The sequence below is a fragment of the Oncorhynchus masou genome, chromosome 5, assembly GCF_036934945.1.
Source record: "Oncorhynchus masou masou isolate Uvic2021 chromosome 5, UVic_Omas_1.1, whole genome shotgun sequence".
In the NCBI taxonomy this organism is placed as follows: Eukaryota; Metazoa; Chordata; class Actinopteri; order Salmoniformes; family Salmonidae; genus Oncorhynchus; species Oncorhynchus masou.
In genome coordinates, this window is record NC_088216.1 from 64783621 (window position 1) to 64799098 (window position 15478).

At 42.0% G+C, this 15478-nt stretch overlaps 2 protein-coding genes across 18 annotated transcripts in view; both read left to right on the forward strand.

Moving 5' to 3' along the window:
• Positions 1 to 1737, forward strand: part of LOC135540089 (eukaryotic translation initiation factor 4 gamma 3-like) — a 75933-nt gene extending 74196 nt beyond the window's left edge. For all 15 annotated transcript variants that reach the window (XM_064966431.1, XM_064966433.1, XM_064966436.1 and 12 more), the window contains one exon: positions 687 to 1737. In XM_064966431.1, coding sequence (XP_064822503.1) covers positions 687 to 868 — 182 coding nt within the window. In that variant the 3' untranslated portion in view covers positions 869 to 1737. The remainder of the gene's footprint in view (positions 1 to 686) is intronic.
• Positions 1738 to 1891: 154 nt separating this feature from the next.
• Positions 1892 to 15026, forward strand: LOC135540092 (heterochromatin protein 1-binding protein 3-like). Of its 3 annotated transcripts, none has more exons than XM_064966451.1 (12): positions 1892 to 3149; positions 8327 to 8409; positions 8688 to 8895; positions 9000 to 9159; positions 11459 to 11602; positions 11785 to 11856; positions 12146 to 12300; positions 12551 to 12641; positions 12761 to 12920; positions 13068 to 13179; positions 13446 to 13607; positions 13702 to 15026. In XM_064966451.1, the coding sequence occupies exons 2-12, from the start codon at positions 8343 to 8345 to the stop codon at positions 14183 to 14185; spliced, it is 1815 nt and encodes a 604-aa protein (XP_064822523.1). In that variant the 5' UTR covers positions 1892 to 3149; positions 8327 to 8342; the 3' UTR covers positions 14186 to 15026. The 3 variants fall into 3 exon arrangements, with proteins under 3 accessions (XP_064822523.1, XP_064822524.1, XP_064822522.1); XM_064966452.1 differs by lacking the exon at positions 1892 to 3149 and adding an exon at positions 7059 to 7806 and having other exon boundaries at positions 12152 to 12300; XM_064966450.1 differs by lacking the exon at positions 1892 to 3149 and adding an exon at positions 7062 to 7806.
• Positions 15027 to 15478: the final 452 nt, after the last annotated feature.

A 15478-nucleotide genomic window follows, 5' to 3' on the forward strand; every position in this document is an offset into this window, starting at 1 on the left:
TAATAGTACGGTGCCCCTGGATCAAATTATGGTTAAGTGCCTTTTCTCAAGGGCCCATTGACAGATTTTTCACCTTGTCGGCTCAGGTATCTGAACCAGCAACCTTTCTGTTATTGGACCCTATGCTTTATATGTTAGGCTACCTGCCGCCCTGAAGACATCCTTTTATGGTTTTATTTCATGCAGCCATTGCTATTACATAAAAATGTCTTCATGAACTTACTATGAAAACAGACTCATTTAAAGCTAGAATCCTTAGTTGCTACATACATTTTTTTTTTACTTATAAATGAATGATATATACACCCATTTACCTAGTTGTATAAAAATTAATAAATAAAATAAAATGTTATTCTTGAATAATATATCTTATAAATCCCTCATGAGCTTAGTTTAATTGTCATACCCCATCAGAACCCGAAATATGCTTGTTTTACTCCATTGTTTGTAAACAATGCAAATGTAACATGGTTAAATCTTTGAATTTAACCACTCAAATGTTGATATCATGGATGGATAGTCCTTGCATACATAGCTCTGTCTATGAATTTGAGTGGTTACATTTCTCCAGGCCCATCCCTCAGCTTTTTACCAAAACATAGATGGGGAGCCACTTATCAGTTCAATTAAGGATTCTAGATTTAAGGGATTTGGTTATTATAGCCCTTTCCCCTCTGTCTCTCCAGACCTGCTCCGGATGTTCTTTGACTGTCTGTATGACGAGGACGTCATCTCGGAGGACGCTTTTTACAAGTGGGAGACCAGCAAGGACCCCGCGGAGCAGCTGGGCAAAGGTGTGGCTCTCAAGTCTGTAACCGCTTTCTTCACCTGGCTGAGGGAGGCCGAGGAAGAGTCGGAGGATAATTGACAAGGGAGCAGGTGACCGCTGCAAGCCTCCAGGACAAGAGGACAGCTGTTGCTACATAGAATAACTGCATCCTCGTAGCAGAACAAACGGACAAACCTACAAAATGTGTGCGAGCAGAATGACATGTATACGGCTGGAATTTTTTCTGCGGAATGGTTCTGAGACATGCCGCCATTTTGAGTTTGAATTCTAATGGCGGAAGCACTAAATACCTGTATTATACATAGAAAATATTTTTGTTTTAAATTTTAACTTACTTTTCTTTTGTTACTTTTTAAGAAGAGACTTAAAGATACATAGGTTCCGGACTCTTTAATTTATTATTTTTTTAAGGACTGCAAATATGGACGTTTATTTAACATTTGCAGATGCTCACAATGAGAACATTGATGATGAATAGAAATAACAATATTAATTATAATAACAATAATAATTGTGAAATAAATAGCCTCCCTGGATTCCATGTTGTTTGGTTGAAAACAGGGTAAAAAGTTATTTTGGAATGTAGGGGAAGGCAGAGAGTGAATGCACAGGGACAACTGACGTCAATGGTTATCAGTGATTAATCACAGGAAGTGTTTCCTCTGATTTGGCTTGCTCTCTATGTGATATGTACGTAAACTTCCCAAGAGGCAGTGGTATGCATTCAAGAAGCAATGCAAATCAGTCCACAAAAGAACATCACATGAACATAAATAAACAACAATGAACAATAGATGCATTCAAATGAAATAAGCAAAATGCAAGTTTAAAAAGCAAATGCCAGGGTTGCTGAACATGAAGCGCTTGTAATACTTCAGACCTACAGAGCAAATTAAAAGCTTGTAAATACATTAAAGACAAAAAAGGTATTTAAAAATCATAGCAAATGCAATCAATGGTGGTTATTTTGTTGAGTGGTGATGTTTGCACTACAAGTTTTTTTACTTGGTTTTAACATTGCTTGCAATGCAGTCTGAAGTTGAAAGTGAATTTTGTGTCAAGTGCCATCTCTAAAATGAGACTACAGTATAGGAATTGTAAAAGATACATTACCAAAAGTATGTGAACACCTGCTCGTCGAGCATCTCATTCTAAAATCATGGGCATAAATAATGGAGTTGGGCCCCCCTTTGTTGCTATAACAGCCTCCACTCTTCTAAGAGGGAAGGCTTTCCACTAGATGTTGAGACATTGCTGTGGGGACTTGCTTCCATTCTGCAACAAGAGCATTAGTGAGGCCAGTCACTGATGTTGGGTGATTAGACTTGGCTTGCAGTCGACATTCCAATTCATCCCAAAGGTGTTCAATGGGGTTGAGATCAGGGCTCCGTGCAGGCCAGTCAAGTTCTTCCACACCGATCTCGACAAACCATTTTTGTATGGACCTCGCTTTGTGCATGCGGGCATTGTCATGCTGAAACAGGAAACAGCCTTCTCCAAACTGTATGCCACAAAGTTGGAAGCACAGAATCATCTAGAATGTCATGGTGTGCTGTAGTGTTAAGATTTCCCTTCACCGAAACTAATGGGCCTAGCCTGAACCATGAAAAACAGCCCCATTAATCCTCGTCCACAAATTTTACAGTTGCCATTCGGCAGGTAGCTTGTGTGGCCTACCACTTTGCGGCTGAGCCATTGTTGCTCCTAAACGTTTCCACTTCACAATAACAGCATTTACAGTTGATGAGCAGCTCTAGCAGGGCAGACATTTGATGAACTGACTTGTTGGAAAGGTGGCGTCCTATTACAGTGCCACGTTGAATGTCACTAAGCTCTTCAGGAAGGGCGGTCTACTGCCAATGTTTTTTCTATGGAGATTGACAGGTGTATAAAAGAGTACACAGCCATGCAGCAAATGGTGAGGCTGAAAAAGCAGAATCCACATACTTTTGTGTATATAAGCAACTATTGGCGGACCAATGAAGTTAACTAGAACAATTAGCATCTATTATTGAGCCTTTTCTAATAAGAGTTGCCAGTTTTCTCCATTCATGCACATTGGTTGAAAAGCAAATTAGCGACAGTAACTTTTCCTCAACGGGGGATTGACCGTATCTTATTTTATAACCTGTATTAGTGTGGAAATATTGTAATGAACTAGCTGAGCACGATGTAAGATGGGGCATGATTGTGGTAGGACAAGTCATATCTTGCATAGCCTTATGACGTTTGCCAGCATTCCTATGTAATGCTCATGTGATCTCTAATTCCGGTGTAGTTACTGAACTGAAGTTACACTCCACTGTAATGGATGAGAGGAAACCTCTGCAGAGGGCATTCAAATACAGTCTTCAGAAATGTAAGTCTGTGTCTACCATTGCCTTTGATCACATTTCAGATGATTTCTAACTTTGACAGACTGGAAACCAGTAATGGTATTTGAAATCTAGATTGTAGCTGACGGAGACCATTGGGAAAATGAAATATTCAAACAGCTTTGATAAGAAATACTTAATGGATAGGATTTCATTGGTAGCTGCAGGTATGGGATGACCTAATCTTGGAAAGACTAGGGTTAACCCATAGAGATGGACTAGTGCCCAGAAATCTGTTTTAGCATTGGCAGCACCATTGAGGACTTTCACCATTTTGAAGTGGTCAACTGGGTGCTGATTTCCTATGGGTTAAGGAAGGATCACATAATTCCATCCAGGTCATAAAGTGCGATCAGCCAATTAATTATATTTATGAGCAAACATTGGCAGTAAATCGCCAACCTTGGATTTATACCTGTTCAAACACATTCTAGGTGGCTGTATGCACCCTTTCAATTTGTTTACCAACTCATAGAAGTAAAAGATTAAAATTGACTACTTCAAACTGGAGAAGGCCTCAATGGCGCTGCCCATGTTCTCAGAAGCCATAATAGGACAGATATATAATGTTGTGTCCTTTAACTATCGGAGTTAACCTTATCCAGCTACAATCAAGTAGGCCAACACTGTAGTCCACAGTGACTTCTGCAGGACAAAGGTTGGCGCCTGGTTAGCGAGAACATATATCTGAACCAAAGAGATGTAGAACTAACCCAATATAGTTAATTTACAGTGAGAGCATAGTGGGCAGAACAAGACAGAAGGTAGGCAAAGTCAAGCGCAAGCTAGCGATATAGTATTGGCGCGTTGTAGCATGTATTTGCATATTTCCGGTAGGGAATGCCTCTGAAGTGCACAAACTAATTTCCACCACCCGCCGCTGGACTTCCTCTCACTACCATATTTGGTGGCGAGAACGTTCTAAACGGATGCTTCAGCTTTATAGTCCCGGTGACGTGTCTGTGTTACCTCGTTCTGTTTGTGTCTGGATCTCTCAGGTTGGAATGCCGTAGCCATTTTGGAATGGCACGTCGCGTTGAACAATAAAGAGGATAGTCAGCCAATCAGTCTCCTTTGTTGTTCAACGCGATATTCTGCATGCCATTCCAAAATGGCTGCTGTGGCTTCTGTTGTAGGCATAAGGACGAAAAGGCCAGTTTAATTAAAAACGAGCAGTATTTCAATCTTTAACTTAAAATGTTCGATAATAGGATAATTAGGAGTACAGCAACATCTTCCATCCCTGGTACGTTTTCCCAGCCATATCCCGCCCCTTCTACGTGCTGTCCACATTCTGGTAGCTATGCGTTTCGACCTGAAGGGTTCAGATGTATTTACTGGGTCGGAACAGTTCTGGCTTACTGCCTGGTAAGCAAATCTGGGAGAAGAGATACCAGATAGAAATGCTGCAGTATTTTATTAGAATTTCTACTTTTCACATGTTCCAAATCATTATACAACATTGGCATTCAATGGGGTTGAGTAGAGCTCTGCAAAATCACTGTATTACATCCCAAATAAGTATTCATTGGGTGCGTTCCAGCGGGTAGGTTTACGATCCATGTTGTTGCATTTAGTCATACTAAACAGAATATTTGAGAACCACACCTGGAGACATGTATGTCTCAGGAAGCACCGGGTGCTTCGGTAAAGTTACACATTCTATCTAGCAGGTACTGAAACGTATATACATTGCTGCCTCGTTCAGTGAGTGACGAAGTCATCAAGTGGTTACATAGCATGGAATATCCCGACTTTACACGGGATGGAACGCAAGTAATGCAGTTTGAGGGGATCGACCAGAGCGAGAAGCTGCAGAGATTTTCTGACCTTGCGCACATTCAGATAAGAGTTGTTATTTGGGATGAATACACGGTGATTTGTAGATTGTCGCAGGGCACACGGTGCTGAATTACAATCTCTCAAATGCTCTAGTTGCATTCCAGGTTGTCAGAAGATTGCTATATATATTGCGGTTCCCGAGATGTTACCTACTTCTTCCTTTATTTAACTAGGCAATTCAGTTAAGAACAAATTCTTATTTACAATGACATTCTATGAACAGTGGGTTAACTGCCTTGTTCAGGGGCAGAACGACCTTGTCAGCTCGGGGATTCGATCAAGCAACCTTTCGGTTACTAGGCTACCTGCCGCCCCAAAAAATAAAAATTTAACATTGGTTCAATGACCTGCATCTGGTGTAATAGAAGCAATAATTGGTACCATGATTGTCTTTTGGAAAAAAAATAGTATTTACATGAAGATTTAACACACATATTGCCATTTCCCCACTCACTATAGTGGGGATCCTGTTTTCTGCAAACAATGCCTACAGTACAGCAGCCGGCCTTTCGTGGCTTCAATGAGAGTGGGCAGTAGTTCTCTGCTGATTTAAATAACTATTTTAGTGCTATTCGGGATCCTTGGGGCAAAAGGGGTTAGTTATAATTATAAACTGGGGGTTTCAGAGCCCTGATTGGCTGACAGCCGTGGTATATCAGACCATATACCACGGTATGACAACTTGTTTTTACTGCTCGAATTCCATTGGTAAACAGTTTATAATGGCAATAAGGCACTTCTGGGGTTTGTGATATATGGCCAATATACCACAGTTAAGGACTGTGTCCAGGCACTCGACGTTGATCATGCTAAGGAACAGCCCTTAACCGTGGTATATTGGCCATATACTACACCCCTTGTTCCTTATTGCTTAAATATCTTTGCCTTGACCACAGTTTCTAAACCCAGAGGCGCAACATCCTGGAACGCTTGCGAAACAAGCCGGCCAGGGTTTTGGGTTTCAGAAGTCCGAGTGCAGTGAAAAATCTAAAGGCACAACCTAGATTCGTCAATGTCTAATGGAGTTGAACATGTTTATACTGCAACCTCGTGAAACTGACACGTTTCACTGATTTTATAGTGAAGGAGTAACTTTGACGGTGTGCACATGCGCAGTTCGGCACGAGATGACCCTTTGTGTTTCTTCCCTTGAGTTTAGCTAACCAACGTCGCCATGACCTCGCCTAAAAAATAAAGGGTCAGCATGCGTCATTCATTTTGAACCAACAAGTGTGCTTACATGACCTTCACTTGAAATTTCTTTATTTTTTATTTAACTAGGCAAGTCGGTTAAGAACAAATTCTTATTTTCAATGAAAGCCTAGGAACAGTGGGTTAACTGCCTGTTCAGGGGCAGAACGACAGATTTGTACCTTGTCAGCTCGGGGATTTGAATTTGCCGCCCCAATACAAGATACAAGATAAGAGCGGCAATAGTACTGTTTGTCAATTTTGAAACGCTGTAGCCCGTATGCGCTGCCTCAAAATAGTCAGAATTAACGCAAAAATAACTCAAGAAATCTGTCATGGATTTTTGCGTTTTTGCCAAGGAGATCGAATAGTCTAAATTTGCATGAGGACGAGTCCTATCCTCAAATGACAATGGGCACTTCATGGAAGAATCCCTCTACTGTTGACCAATCGCAGATGTGGGGGCGTAGACTTCAGCTACGGATGTCGGCTTGCCTCAAACATTTTGTTTGCCCCAACAGCCAAACACTTTCTGTAGTCCAAAACGAACAAAAACGTCAATGTTTTCATAATATATGCACAAACTGTTTCATCTGGGAAGCATGCAGATCTTCATACTATACTCCGTGGTGAAATAAGTACCCAATTGTCATACAAGAGTAGAAGTAAACATACCCTTAATAGAAAATGACTCAAGTGAAAGTCACCCAGTAAAATACTACTTATCTGTAGTAAAAGTCAAAAGTGTTTGGTTTTAAATATACCTAAGTATCAAAAGTAATTGATAAAATATACTAAAATGTACTTTTTAAAATATCAAAGTATAAATCATTTTAAATTCCTTATTATGCAAACCAGATGGCACAATTTATTTTTATTGCTCCTGAGTGGTTCAGCGGTCTGTGTCACATTCGGCCATGATTGGGAGTCCCATAGGGTGGCGCACAATTGGCCCAGCGTCGTCGGGGTTTGGCCAGAGTAGGCCGTCATTGTAAATAAGATTTGGTTCTTAACTGACTTGCCTAGTTAAGTAAAGGTTAAAGAAAAAAATTGATAGCCAGGGGCACACTCCAAACACAATTTATGAAGGAAGCATTTGTGTTTAGGTTGTCCACCAGATCAGAGGCAGCACAGATGACCAGTGATGTTCTCTTGATAAGTGCGTGAATTGGACCATTTTCTCTCTTCTCTGTTGATCCCGATTCACCCACTTATTTGCAAGCCCACTTTCATACAAACTCCCAAGTATGCAGTTACCCATCCTTGTTTTAACCGACATAATTTGGTTTCAATGCCTATTGAGTCTTCACATAGGAATGAACGGTGTCACGAGATCGATGGCTTTGTCCAGTCATTTAAACAGTCATTGACCCTCACCCCTACCCTAACCCTTACAGTTTTGTAAATGTTGAATTCAATGGGGTGACGTCATAGTTGGACGTCCCAAGGATTCTACATAGCAAACCAACAAAGAACACACCCAACGTGACACCACACCCACGAGGTTGCTACGTGTACGTTCAAGGGGGAGGGGCACGTAAGTAACAAAAAAAGAAGGAAAGGAGAGCGAAGCAATTTTATTTCAACATCTTTATAGAAAGTCTGAAGGTAAGAATATAAACAATTGTTCATGGTTAGTCCCTGCAAAAAGCGTTATACATGAGATCTTTTGCAAAAATGCATGCGCCGTTTTCTTATTTACCAATGCAACTTCGGTGCATTTACCATCAGCTCTATGCAGCGCCATTACGGTGTGGGGTGGCCTAAATCAATGGACAAAATGGCCATATTTGAATTTTTACTGGAAGACGTGCATCTTCACCGATATTCATTTTTGATAACTATTTACACGCCCCCATCATTCCAAAAACATTATAGAAAAGTGCACACTGCTTGTGGTTTTGTCGATGTTTGACGATAATGTACTTTGCAAAGAGCAGTATCTTGCGTTTGATGAATGAGGCCATGATTGACGTTTCCTCGCACATACAGAAGCAGTGGGTGACTGCATGATGTTACCATTGGGTGATGCTAAGTTGCTTTACATCCAATAACTTTATTGTGATCGGTAAAATGTATATGTCAGTGCTGAGGAAATGTTTTAATTTATAATTTTGCGTCTCTATAGTCAACCGTTTGGAGTCATGCCTATACGTCGTGCAGCTGGGACTCCACCCCAGGAGACACCCCCCTTGGCTGCACCAGATGGAGGTGAGTTCAAGACCCTCGACATGAACAGGAACTATGCTTTGAGATTCAGATTGGTACCCAGCATTGACAGGCTATGAGTGAATAGTCACCACTTGACAGGAACTGATTGGAATTCTGGTGAATCTAGGTCTTGCCCGCTATTAGTGGTTATTTTAGGAAAGCGTGGAATCAGACATTGTTCAGAGTTCTTGTTGTTGAGTGGCATGTAAATAGTTTCACATCTACTTGCTGAATTTACATATTCACTCTTGTCTTCCTCCTTCCACATTTCTCTTCAGAGCCTGATGCCAGCTCTGAGGAATCTGCCTCTGTTGAGGAGGAGCAGGAGGTAGCACCCGCAGCCCCAGTAGCCAAGAAGGGGGAGGGTCAAGGAGAATGTGAGGGCACAGGTGAAGGAGACCCAAAAGAGAATGGTGAGAAACCTGATGAATCGACTGGAAAGAAGACTGAGGAGAAGAAGGCTGAGGGGGAAGAGGCTGAGAAGGAGTGAGTTGCTTGTGCTCAAACCCTGTAAATGTTGCATTCAAATCTATTTCGATAAATGTATAATTTCACATTTTCGTGCTTGCTGTGTTGTGGTTTGGCTGTAGAGAGAAAGATGGAGTGAAAGAGAAAGTCAAGAAACCTATTAAAAGGACCATTCCTGCCTGGGCCACCATGTCTGCCAGCAAACGTGCAACACTCACTAATAAGAGCACCTCCACCATGCAGCCGCCTAGGATGGACGACATCCTCATTGAGGCTATTGAGGTCTGTACACAATACTTATTACTAGGGATGCACAATATATCGGTGAACATATTGGCATAGGCCCATATTGGCTCAAAATGCCAACATCGGTATCGGCCCGATGTCTAGTTTAACACCGATGTTAAAAACGGATGTCAAAGCTACCGTGCATACCTATATAACGTAGGAACATGACGTAATGACGCCACATAAAATTTTGCGCTACACGTGCAACACAGCATTCCTAACCTAGCCCACGATGTCTGCTGTATGGCTCGAGCAGGCAACAAGCCAAGCAGTCATTTGAAAGAGTAAGAACATTTCAACGAGACAATTCAAAGGCGAAATCCATTCAAGCCAAGATAATGGGATTCATAGCCCTTGACAGACAACCGGTCTCTGTCATGGGTGATGTTTGCTTTCGCCGACTGGTCGAGCACTGGTACACACGACCAAGTGCGCTATTTTTCAGATGTTGGCCTTCCGGAGTTACACAGTAATAGCATCACTGCTATGAGCTTCACGACATACATACTATGGAATGCCATTTGTGTCTTTGCCTGTCAAAAACGATACAGTAGCACTGTCAAAGCTGTACAGAAAAGTCTGCAAACTAGCAAACACCACAAACAATGTGTTGACAATACCGCGTTGGTAATAAAGCATTTGTTCAAACGCAACTTCTGGGGTAGCTAGCTTTAGCTTGGTACCTAGCTAGCACCAATACAACCAGTCTGAAAAAAATGACCAGTAGAAACTGCAGTCATATTCATTATTCTTAGCAATGATTTAGGAATCCTTGTAAGTATTAGCTAGGTTGCCACTTGTTGTTCACCTATTGAAATTGAACTTCAATTTAGCTAGCCAGCTACTTACCCTGTTGCCCAAAGCTAATGTTATAAGCAGCCAGCTAGCTTCATCTGGCGAGTGAGGCTCGACCGGACCGGGTTATGTTTTGTGAAGCTAGCCACAATAGTGGAATTTGCAGGTTGCCTTCAAAATAAAAGTATGTCATTGACAGTGATGCAAATGAATACAAATAGTAGAATTATGCTATACTTTTATTTTGAAGGATAACTGCAAAGTCCACTATTGTGGTTAATCCTTATTGTGGCTAGCTTCACATAGATGGGTCCGACCACTACCGTAATTTCTAGACTATAAGCCGCTACTTTATTCCCACACTTTGATCCTCGCGGTTTATACAATGACGTGAATAATTTATGGATTTTTCCCGCTTTCACAAGATTCATGCCGCCAGAAAACTGAGCACCGTCACATAATGTGACGTAAATCGAGCGCGCTCAAACTTCCCATCATTCTGATTACGGTAGTAATTTTGTCACCCTCATCATGGCAAAGACACGGAGAAATGCATATGATGCAGCTTTCAAGTTGAAGGTGATCAATCTGGCTGTTGGAAAAGGAAATAGAGCTGCTGCATGGGAGCTTGGCCTTAATGAGTCGATGATAAGACGTTGGAAACAGCAGCGTGAGGAACTGACTCAGTGCAAAAAGACAACAAAAGCTTTCAGAGGGAAGAAAAGCAGATGGCCCAAAGTATTTGCAGCCACTCGACATCAGTGTAAATCGTGCATTTAAGGTGGCGCTCCTTGTTCAGTGGGAGGCTTGGATGGCAAGTGGGGAGAAATCCTTCACTAAAACGGGCCACAGGCGAATAGCTTCTTATGGTCAAGTCTGCCTGTGGGTCCTGACAGCGTGGAGCATTGTCAAAAAATCCACTATCATCAACGGGTTTCGAAAGGCTGGACTGCTGCGTGTTGAAGGGGCAGCATGAGCTCAGCGGGGTATTTGCCTCCGGATGAAAGTGACAAGAGCGCCAATGAAAATGATCCAACATCGGATGAAGCAATTCTGAGGCTATTCAACTCCGACGCCGAAGGAGAAGACTTCAGTGGTTTCAAGTGCACAGGAGGAGGAAGATAGTGACCAATGACTTTCTTGGTTAGGCTACTGTTTTAATTTTTGTTACAAGCCGTGTTTCGTTGAAGCCTCTTTATTTTTGTTACAAGCTGTGTTTCGTTTAAAGGCTGTGTAAAGTTCATTTGTTTCAATGTACCGGTAGGCACCTGCGGCTTATTTATGTACAAAATACATATTTTTTAATAATTCAGTGGGTGCGGTTTATATTCAGGTGCGCTTAATAGTCCAGCAATTACGATAATCAAATAAGAACTGTCTTATAAGGTTATCGGTATCGGCCAAAAATGTCATATCGGTGCATCACTACTTATTATGTTGTTATCCCTTACTCCCCACTAATGCTGCACCTGCAATTTATCATATTTCCTATCTGCAGTCCTGCAAGGAGAAGACAGGGGCCTCAGCCCATTCTGTCATGAAGTACATTGTGAAAAAATACCCTAACCTGGAGTTGGACAAGAGGAAATTCCTTCTCAAGAAGGCTCTCAAGAGGCAGCTGGAGAAGGGCACCATCAAACAGGTGAGAAGTCCTTATCCCTGACCACAGCTAACAGTAAATTAACACGAATTGCAAATGTTAGGTGGCAGCCTATCCTTGTGTTTGACCTGTGGCTTACATGTTGTGGTGCCCTATACCCTGTGCGTCTGGTGCTTTATTGGCCTGCATACTCATGTTCCTTTACCTCCTATTCACACTCACAGCTGAAGGGTAAAGGCCTTTCTGGAAGCTTTACCATTGGGAAGCAGCCCCCTAATAAATCCACTGCTAAAGGGGTAGGTTTTTCAGTCGCCTATCTACAAACTTAAACAATAGCAATGTACCATTATGTGATTGTCCCATTTGGCTTTTAGCAGACATAATTTTAAATAAAATATACGGTGCATACCTATATAATGTAGGTACATATGTCATTTAGCAGACACTTTTATCCAAAGCGACTCAGTCATGCTTGCATACATTTTCTGTGTGGGTGGTCCCAGAAACCGAACTAACTATCCTGGTGTTGCAAGTGCCATGCTCTACCAACTGAGTTTGACTGTGATTCTGATGGTTTGGCGCTAGAAACAGATGGCAGTAGCTCCTGGGTTGAAGGCAGAGACCCTTGGGGATGCTCTACCCCTGATCATCACACGGCTATGTGAGCCCAAAGAGGCGTCTTACATTCTGATCAAGAAATATGTGGAGCAGCACTTCCCTCAACTCAACGTGGAGCATCGGTAAATACCTTTTATTGTCATATTTGATTGGGAATGGTTTCAATGATCGGGTCCTGTTATTCTCTGAGTACGTAAACGCATGCTAACTTGACCTAACTTGTACCTGACATGGTAATGCAAACTTCTGCATAACCCAAATCTACAGTATGTTTATTGCAGTCTGAAAATAAGGAACCCACTACCTTTTGAACTGTCCAAAGTTGTGTAGGTTAAAATAGGGTTTTCAATGCAGTCACCGATTCATTCCTAGGCCGGATATCCTAAAGAGTGGCCTGGTGAGAGCTGTGGACAAGGGTCAACTGGAGCAGATCACTGGAAAAGGTGCCTCTGGAACATTCCAGGTTAGTCTTGTACTAAAGGAATGCACAATTCAGTCTACTCCATAAAGGCATTTTGCGTCTATAATGTTAGATCTTTGCTCTGAGGTGTTTCTCTCAGACTCTCTCTTACCCCCTCACAGCTGAAGCGGGAAGGGGGCAAGTTCCTGCTTAAAGGTGGGCCCCTGGAGGACGCTATCATGACAGCCATCGTGGCCATGAACGAACCCAAGACTTGCAGTACCACGACACTCCGCAAATTCCTGTTAGAGACAAACAAGGACAGCATGGAGTACCGTGTGGGTAAGACCTGTTCCCTTACTCTCCTAACTGAACCACTGCTTTGACAATGTGTGAATACCTACCTGAAACTGCAGGAGCTCTCATTAGCTGGGTTGAATCAGAGATGTTAAGATTCTTTATTGACACTGGGCACTTCTCTTCCCTCAGTGAACAGCCTAAAAAGGACACTGCAGAAGTGTAAAATGATGGGCTGGATGGAGCAGATCACTGGGAATGGGCTAAATGGGACCTACCAGCTCTGCTACCCTTACCACCCCAGGTAGAACTCCACCCTAGGAAGATCACACTGTGAAGTTCATTGCTGACCTCTGTACATATGTATGCTATACCAGGAGCAGTATTCTCTGTTTAGGAAGATGCTGACTACACCACTAATCATGTCATTTTTCATTCATGTTTACTGAACCTCTGATGTACTGAATATTTCAACAGTCTGGTAGTAATAACAGAAATGCCCGCACTCTTGCAATACCTTTTATTTATTTTTGGGGGCTCAGACTAGAGATTGTTTTTTCTATTCCCCAGCCCAGCCATTCTGTTCCCAGAAAAACAGAAAGTGAAAGAGCAGAAAATGGCAGAGAAGGCTAAACGCAGAAAGATGGTTGACTCATCTGATGAGGACACTGAGGAGGAAGAGGAGTCGTCTGAGGAGGATGAGGAGTCAGATGATGAACCCCCTCCTAAGAGGTGAGTCCAAGGTCAAATTGCTGAAATCCAATGAAAATAGTGGAGTTTCAAATGGTTCACTGCTAACAGTGTATTTGTTCAATACGATCCTTAGGAAAGCTGTGAAGCGGCCACCACCTAAAGCACGTCGCCCTCCCCCCAGCAAGAAGTCACAGCCGGCAAGTCAGTCGAGGGCTAAGGGCAAGAAAAGAGCTGCCCCTGCTAAGAGATCTGCACCCCCAGTCAAGAAACCAGCACCCCAAGCTAAGAAAGCAGCACCCCCAGCCAAGAAGCCTGCTCCCCCAGCGAGGAAACCAGTGCCACCAACAAATAAACCAGTGCCCCCGGTTAAGAAACCTGCAGCTGCCAGTAAAGCTGTAGCCTCAAAGAAGACGCCCCCACCAGCTAAGGCGGCACCCACACCAGTCAAGAAAGCTGCTCCAGCGAGCAAGCCCAAAACGCCCATTGTCAAAAAGCTGACAAGCAGGGCATCAAAGCGCCCAGTGCCCAAAAAGTCACCACCTGCAAAGAAGGAAGCAGCCAAATCTGCAGTGAAGGCCAAGCCAGCAGCCCGCAAGTCCCTGAGGGAGAGGAAGTGAGCTCACTATTGACCAGCAGTGGAAGTTTAACTGTAGCTCTGAAGACTGCAGTGCTCTGCCTCTAGCCATGCTCTCTTTCGCATCATTGTTTTCTCCCTGTTTGGGGCTCTAGAATTCTTCTCTGTAGGATAGGGATGTGACAGTTATCAGTTCATGTCAATTTACTGTACTTTGAACTGTTACATTTCTGTGAACCCAACCTCTGAACACCATTGTGTAGAAAGTCCTCTTCAAAAACTGTAAAATTGCCTAGGTATTGAATTGTGAAATGTCACAATTTCCCTCACACACTTGTGTATATGCAGAGATCTAACATAAAATCAAAGTGACTTGTCTTTACATTTTAACATTTAATCCCAATCCACTTTCCCATGTTTTAGCTTGACACATTCCTTGTATAAAAATATAGAATTCTCTACATTTTAATCTGGAGTAAATTTTCAAATCTTAAAGAATATTGAGATTTATGTAAGTGAATTTGAGAGCATGAGAATTTCATGTAATGAATTGTGTTATTTAAATTAAATGTCCTTGATCAGTTGCAGGGCCCATGGTTAAAATACTTAATTTGATTGGAGACTGAAATAAGGAAGCAATTTGCCATTGTCATATTCAGTACTACTGCTTAGTATTAGGGGAATATTTTTTTAAAGTGCGTGACTAATGAAAGTTCATTTTATCATATAAAGCTAAAAAAAATATAAAAAAAAGATACAAAATTGTCTACATTCTGTGTAATAGTACAAGTTTTGAAGGTGTGGCTCATGCATACCTTGCATGCGTGTACTCTTTATGTTATGCTTTTTTTGAAGTCGTTATTAAAATGGCTATTTGTACTAAATTCCTTGTTATTCATTCTGTCATGGTCTTAAGGAAGGGTACAAACGCCAAATAGAGCATCTGCTGGTGGATCATAAGTTGGAGCAAACTACAAATCAATAGATGTCAATTTGATTCACTCTTAAGTGCTGGATGTTTCGGTTGTGGGTTATTGAAATAGATATACCTAATTTTGCAATGTCACTTTGCAAATTAGGCCATATCCAGACCGTTTATGAATCATTTTGGTGAATGAAGATATTCAAAACATTGTTTACTTATCATGCAAATTGAAACATTTTGATGAAACGAGGAGGAGATGAGAATAACAATTCAGGAACAATGGGCTACCGCAGGGATACCACCTAAGCCGACGATACGCAACTCCATGATTTGTGTATAATCGGCTAGGGTGCTACTGAACCAGTAGCTGTAGGTACCCTTGGGTTTGAGGAGTACTACTTAACATCTACT

Coding starts and splice junctions, on each gene's coding strand:
- LOC135540092 (XM_064966451.1), top strand. CDS start 8,343: ATGCCTATACGTCGTGCAGCTGGGACTCCACCCCAGGAGACACCCCCC. Junction 12,921..13,067: donor CAGCATGGAGTACCGTGTGG/GTAAGACCTGTT, acceptor CTCTTCCCTCAG/TGAACAGCCTAAAAAGGACA. Junction 13,180..13,445: donor TGCTACCCTTACCACCCCAG/GTAGAACTCCAC, acceptor TCTATTCCCCAG/CCCAGCCATTCTGTTCCCAG.